Source organism: Oncorhynchus tshawytscha, linkage group LG13 (assembly GCF_018296145.1).
Source record: "Oncorhynchus tshawytscha isolate Ot180627B linkage group LG13, Otsh_v2.0, whole genome shotgun sequence".
NCBI lineage: Eukaryota > Metazoa > Chordata > Actinopteri > Salmoniformes > Salmonidae > Oncorhynchus > Oncorhynchus tshawytscha.
Window position 1 is genome coordinate 20,349,532 of NC_056441.1, and position 7,201 is coordinate 20,356,732.

At 43.6% G+C, this 7,201-nt stretch overlaps 1 protein-coding gene across 4 annotated transcripts in view; it reads right to left on the bottom strand.

Annotated features, from left to right (window-relative positions):
- Window positions 1–652: 652 nt before the first annotated feature.
- The window catches only part of LOC112235205 (rho family-interacting cell polarization regulator 2-like), an 88,575-nt gene continuing 82,026 nt past the window's right edge, over window positions 653–7,201 (bottom strand). For all 4 annotated transcript variants that reach the window (XM_042295308.1, XM_042295307.1, XM_042295310.1 and 1 more), the window contains exons 17-23: window positions 6,740–6,872; window positions 6,437–6,601; window positions 4,609–4,773; window positions 4,062–4,264; window positions 3,828–3,911; window positions 3,279–3,369; window positions 653–3,170 (exon numbers count right to left, since the gene is read on the bottom strand). In XM_042295308.1, the coding sequence (XP_042151242.1) occupies window positions 3,070–3,170; window positions 3,279–3,369; window positions 3,828–3,911; window positions 4,062–4,264; window positions 4,609–4,773; window positions 6,437–6,601; window positions 6,740–6,872 (942 nt within the window). In that variant the 3' untranslated portion in view covers window positions 653–3,069. The remainder of the gene's footprint in view (window positions 3,171–3,278; window positions 3,370–3,827; window positions 3,912–4,061; window positions 4,265–4,608; window positions 4,774–6,436; window positions 6,602–6,739; window positions 6,873–7,201) is intronic.

A 7,201-nucleotide genomic window follows, 5' to 3' on the forward strand; every position in this document is an offset into this window, starting at 1 on the left:
TCCTAACTGACCTAAGACAGGGAATTTTTACTCTGATTAAATGTCAGGAATTGTGAAAAACTGAGTTTAAATGTATTTGGCTAAGATGTATGTAAACCTCCGACTTCAACTGTATGACAATGTAAACATACTTTTATTCCGTCAGTCTGCATATTTCAAGACAAGACATATGGGGGTGTTGTGAGATACCCGATGGGCTGGACAATTCTCTTCTCATAACTCATCTTGAAAAAATCTATTCAAAAAAAACTTGGAAGTCTATTAATCCCCCATCGTTGACACTATTTTAATATTTTAATAGCATGGTCAACTGAGAAAAACAAATTGGTCCGATTTAAGGCCAAGTGGCAAACAATGTAGGCAGTAGGGATGGGAGAGTGAGCATGCTGGGCTGGGCAGATGCTCGGGAGGCAGCAGTCTAAGGCACTGCATCTCAGTGCAAGAGGCATCACTACAGACCCTGGTTCAATTCCAGGCTGTGTCACAACCGGCCGTGATTGGGAGTCCCCTTATGATTGGCTCCTCTTGATCAGATCACGTAAACCACATGCAAGGTTGCCCTATTTTAAGAAAAGGCATTGGCAAGATTACAACCTGTGAACTTCTGATCCATATCCCATGTATCTCCAATAAATGAAACAATCGGACAACATTTTCATAATTATGCAAAAATAAACTTTATTGCCACTTTCATTGAGCAGGAGAAATACTGTAAACCAATAGGAGAAAATAATGTAATGCAGTCTACTGAAGCTATGTGACATGACCTTTCTGTGTGCTTTCTGTTCAAGTCCAAGGTTTACCATAATGTAAAGATATAATGCAAATCATGTGTGGTTACATAAAATAGGATGCATATTAAACAACGTTGAATTGTTTGACCTACGTCTTTAATCTGATGACTTGGATTTGAATTGAAGCAAAATGTCAATTCACAACGCTGGTCACGTTTAGTAGAAAGAAAGCAGAGGCCTCGTGGAGAGAAAAAACAACGAGGATGTTGTTCGAATTGGTCCTTGAAGTAACTAGTATCATCTTACTAAAATACTGTAATGTTATTCACATCATGGGAGAAACAGGCATTGTTACTCAAAATATAGACCATGTTCAGCGAACACAAGGCCACACTTTGACATAGAAAAACAAAAAGCCATCTTCAATTTGAACAACTCACACTTACAGCTTTAATATACAAAAGAAAAAATAACATTATCACACATATTACTGCCTTAAATACACCTATTTCATCGCTATGGCTTTTGGAGAGTGTGCAATTAGTTAGAACCCGATGTAATGTCGCAGGATTGGGATGATCATTTAGATAACATTGATTCATATTATTGTGCTTTTCAGGTGAGTCTGGGTGTAGAGGCCAGGTTGCAGAAAGGTTCATAATTCATTCTTACAAAAGATGATCTTCTTAAATTCAGGGTTTACTTTGGTTATGAGTCACTTGCGTAATAAAGTAACATTCTCTAATATCTACTGTCCCATTTGGACCAAAGCTATATGATATTGGCAAATCCTCTCCAAATAATAACCAACCATTCATTCTACTTACAGGAAGAATCCACGCAAACATCTTTTTGGTATTTGTTTTCATTAGTCTACTGTTGATACTCTCCCAAAATATAGTTTTTGAGTGGATTTTTCCTTTAAACGCGTAAACAAATTCCAAAAGAGCTAAACAAATCAACATTTTGAGTTACATTTTATGTAAGCAAGATCATTCCCAAAATGAATTTGAGGCCAATATTTGAAATGTCAACCAGAAGCAGAAAATGAATCAATTTTACTAGTATCTGCATTCTGCCCTCTTACTCAAAAAAGTACATGCAAATTAAAGAATATTAGAATCCAAAATGTGACGTGTGAATAAGAAAATAAATTAGGTCGAGAAACAAACATGTTTTGTTGTCGTGGCAAAGAAGCCATGGACTCAGTAGTATAGTTACAATAGGCATAAGAAGCTATACGGAGCACTATAGCCTCGGCAACATCCCATCTTATACAAACCCCTTGGTTCTGATCTGTACCGCTATGGAGCAGTTATGTTCTCATTTCTCACTAACATTACCTAACTAACACATACTCCTAGACTGCATTAGTACCAATAGGATGAAAAGAGCAGTACATGTAGTAATGGGCACATGCATGGAGGCCAACTTGCTTCCAAAACAATAGATTCTGATCAATCTCCTCCAGTGGCTTAAACAACTGATCTCAAATCAGTTCCCAGCAAGCAGACATTCAATCAAACTCTGAATGCAGATCCCAGGCATGTGTTGGTAGAAGAGTTTGTTAAATTAAGCAATCCAAGTATATGATTCTCTCCACGTTGTGCATGTTGATGAAGTGAGGACATTGCTGGTCGGTAAGACACCGTCTTCCTCTTTTTGCATGTTGATGACGTGAGATTGCGAACATTAACTACCTCCTCCTGAGCAACCTGAATCTGTCTTCTGACTTCTCTTCCATGACACACTCCGACAGAAAGTGTTCAAACTGTCTGTAAAATCCCTGAAACTCAACGGTGCATTTCAGAAAAACACCAACTCAATCCATTTCGATGCGTCACTCATTATCACACAGAGTTTAATGCTGTGCTATGATATTTACATGCCTGCCACAGTGCAATTCCAAAGTACAAATAGCCGTCGACTAATGTGAACGTCACTTACTAAAACAAATAATTAATAGCAGTTATATAAAGCAATCATAACTGTGATACTGATAATAACAATGTCAAACACAACCGTGATAATAAGATTCATAATAATAGTTATGATAGTAAATAGGCTCTGTCTGTGCAGTGAGAGATTGCTTAATAGTGGTGGTCAGTGGACAGCTAGGATTTAGACCAGTCTGTTGAGAAGGATGAGACATGTGGCCCTTTGATGATGAGTTGGGCTCCTCTGCTTTGATCAGGCCCCTCCCCCTAGCTGTGTCCATTCAAATGTTCAGGCGCAGTGGAGGGAGGCCAGAACAGGTTGTTCTGTTGGGGGGGAGGGGGTTGTCCCCCTCCTGTGGTTATGATGCTCCTAGGTTAAGTTAATTAGACCTGTGCTTTCAGAAGGCAGTGGTGACAGCGGTCCCTCGCCTTGTCCCCAGTTGTACCAGCTCCCTGGGCACCGTGTCCAGCTGCTCATACGCCAGACGCCCCTCCTCTCCTGGGGACCGTCATCGGCAGAAGAAGAAAGAGAAGGAGATGTTAGACCTCAACCATTTGAAAATGGATCAAGGTTCACTAAAACAGACATTGTTTGTCAACCACTCACCCAAGGTGAGCAGGGTTTCTATGGCAATGTGGTGAAGCTCCTCGTCTGCCGAGTCACACAGCAACACCACCGCTTGAATACTCTCTACCGCCTGACAGAGAGAAGAACAGGTTCACTTCATAACCGGTACGTTGATGAAAGGAGACTAAGCCACTGAAGAAGTTCATAAGGAATGTCACGCTCTTGCAGTGAGACATAATGAATATGAATTACTTGATTAATAAATCCATCTTACTAAGACCAGGAACATACAGACTGGTTAAACTTCACTTTATTTTTTTAGTGCACAGTGTTTCCTCCGACACATTGGTGCGGCTGGCTTCCGGGTTGGATGCGCGCTGTGTTAAGAAGCAGTGCGGCTTGGTTGGGTTGTGTTTCGGAGGACTCATGGCTTTCGACCTTCGTCTCTTCCCGAGCCCGTACGGGAGTTGTAGCGATGAGACAAGATAGTAATTTCTAACAATTGGATACCACGAAATTGGGGAGAAAAGAGGGTAACATTTAAAATAAAATAAATAAATAGAATATTGCAGTCAGATATACACTGACCTGTAGACAACTGAGAGCAGCGCAGGCAGACCTTTGCGTTAGAACTCCCCCCTCCGACAAGGACTGTGTGTAGCAGTCCACCGCCTGTAAACACACACACAGAAACTCAGTTCCCTGCCATAACACACCTGTCCAGTAATCCTGGCTGGTTTAGTGAGTACCTTGACAGACAGTAGGGTTGATCCTTGACACTCTCAGGCTAATAGAAACACCATTTCACACACACACACTGACCTTTGACCTAAAGGGTGTGTGAGAGGCAGCGGAAGTGATGTAGGCAGTTGCGGCCTTGCTGAGCTGGGGGTCTTTGTGGGAGAGGAGGGAGGCCAGGGCCCTGAGAGTCTGCAACTGGGGACACAGGCCGGTGTGTGACACCTCTTCTAATTCCTTTAGACAACGCTCCGAGTCGCCGCCGCTCAGGCCTTCCGCAAACACAGCTGAGGGATGGACGGCCATTCCAGTTTATTACATAATTAACTCACACGGGTACTTATAGCTACAAGCAAGTTTTGTTCAGCGGACCATCTAGCAAGTCAATGTTTGGACCCCTCAGTCTTCATCAGATCAGACCTCTAACTTGGGTTACTGACTGGTTCGACATTCCACACTACATCATTGTCTTGCCAAACAGCAAAATGTTAGTTAAAGCAAAACAGACTGGCACCTAGATTATAAACAACTCTGCCTCCAAGGAAATTAGTACACTAGGACCCCCAACAGATGAGGAAGGGAGGCTAGTTACATGAATGCTGGTAGAAGGTGTGTTGGTCCTGAGCCTTACCCTCTCTAGCCACCTGCAGTAGGTGTTCCTTCATGTCCCCAACACTGTGCTCTGAGACGTAGCTGTGGAATTGGAACACTGTGAGGACGTCCTGGGACAGGGCCGAGGGAGGAGGGGAGGCCAGTTCACTCCTGTCCACCATCTCACTCACCACCAGCCAGATCACTGTGGAGGACCGAGAGGGAAGAGACATACAGCCGTGTGAGATGTATCCAGTGACAGGACAGACAGCTGTGTGAGATGTATACAGTGACAGGACAGACAGCTGTCTGAGATGTATCCAGTGACAGGACAGACAGCTGTCTGAGATGTATACAGTGACAGGACAGACAGCTGTCTGAGATGTATACAGTGACAGGACAGACAGCTGTCTGAGATGTATACAGTGACAGGACAGACAGCTGTCTGAGATGTATACAGTGACAGGACAGACAGCTGTCTGAGATGTATACAGTGACAGGACAGACAGCCGTGTGAGACGTATACAGTGACAGGACAGACAGCTGTGTGAGACGTATACAGTGACAGGACAGACAGCTGTGTGAGACGTATACAGTGACAGGACAGACAGCTGTGTGAGACGTATACAGTGACAGGACAGACAGCTGTCTGAGATGTATACAGTGACAGGACAGACAGCTGTCTGAGATATACAGTGACAGGACAGACAGCCGTGTGAGACGTATACAGTGACAGGACAGACAGCTGTCTGAGATGTATACAGTGACAGGACAGACAGCTGTGTGAGATGTGACAGGACAGACAGCAGTGACAGGACAGACAGCTGTGAGAAGTAAACAGTGACAGGACAGACGTATACAGTGACAGGACAGACAGCTGTGTGAGACGTAAACAGTGACAGGACAGACAGCTGTGTGAGATGTATACAGTGACAGGACAGACAGCTGTGTGAGACGTACACAGTGACAGGACAGACAGCTGTGTGAGACGTATACAGTGACAGGACAGACAGCTGTGTGAGACGTAAACAGTGACAGGACAGACAGCTGTGTGAGATGTATACAGTGACAGGACAGACAGCTGTGTGAGATGTATACAGTGACAGGATAGACAGCTGTGTGAGATGTATACAGTGACAGGATAGACAGCTGTGTGAGATGTATACAGTGACAGGACAGACAGCTGTGTGAGATGTATACAGTGACAGGATAGACAGCTGTGTGAGATGTATACAGTGACAGGATAGACAGCTGTGTGAGATGTATACAGTGACAGGACATACAGCTGTGTGAGATGTATACAGTGACAGGACAGACAGCTGTGTGAGACGTATACAGTGACAGGACAGACAGCTGTGTGAGATGTATACAGTGACAGGACACTACACTATGGCAGGGTTCCCTAATTGGTGGTTTTATTTGGCCCACAAGTTTTACCAGCAAAAAATGTTTTTTAAATGGTATTGATTTTTTTAGCATTTTCATTGTTGGACATAAGACTAAAAACACCAGGAAATCAGCTCCAAGTGATTTTAACTTTGGAAATCTGTTCGCAAGTATTCCCACGCATGATAGAGACACGTGGTCATATGTGTAAGAAAGGTTTTACATTTTTATGTCTTAGTCAATTATTATCTCTGTTTGGGCTTCTTGCAGTCCTCAAATTATTTGTAATTATGTTCCGGTCCCTTGAAATCCGCACAAGAAAAAAAAACATCCCACGGCTGAATCTAGCTGATGACCCCTGAACTATGGTGTAGTTCAGATTCACTCACATATACATCATACACTTTGAAATGTTGGAAACAAATAGCTCCAAACACAAAACATTTTAAGACACAAACACACAGAGAGAAAGAGAGGCCTACCTGTTTCAGCTGTGGTGTGTGGGTGCCTCTCCTGCAGTGGACTGGTGTAGCTGTGGTGCATGTGTTTAAGCACCCGGTCCAGCGTAGTGTGAAACTGTCCTCCAGAACCACTACACTCTGACCACAGAGCCATCAGCCCTGGCCGCTCTGCCAGCCCTGGGAGCACTGAGAGAGAGGAGGGAGGACATAGAGATTCATTATCTGACCTAGTTCCTTGCCCCAGAGAGGGAGTACAAAGTAGCCTCCATTATATTCATATTTACTCAACTGTAAAGTATCGAGAGAGAGTGTGAGAGAACCCACCATCAGCAGCTGAGGTGATGCTCCCCAGGCATTCTGTGCTGATCTCTCCCAGTTCCTCTAGCAGCTGAGTCTGAGCTGAGAGCTTCTGGAGCTGGGCTCTACGCTGCCAAGGGCTCCCTCCACTGGACAGTAGCTGTCGTTACACACAGAGATTGAGTTGATGCGCACACAGTCTAGCCAAACCATGTAGTATTGTGTTAGTCTCCACTCTTCCATGCAGTCGCAGCCAATAGATGACAAGAGAACTTCCCGGCCACACTCTTAGATCAATGCTAATTTCATTTTCTACATCTGCTCAAGACTGTAATTCGTTAGCATGACAGAGTCTAGTTTGTTATCAATTGGAAAAATGATGTTTGACATTTAAATTACAGGCAGTCTAATAGGAGCGCAGTGGATTTGACACATGCTTGACTATAACAATATCATAAGAAAAACATTTCTCTATCATTTTCCAGATTT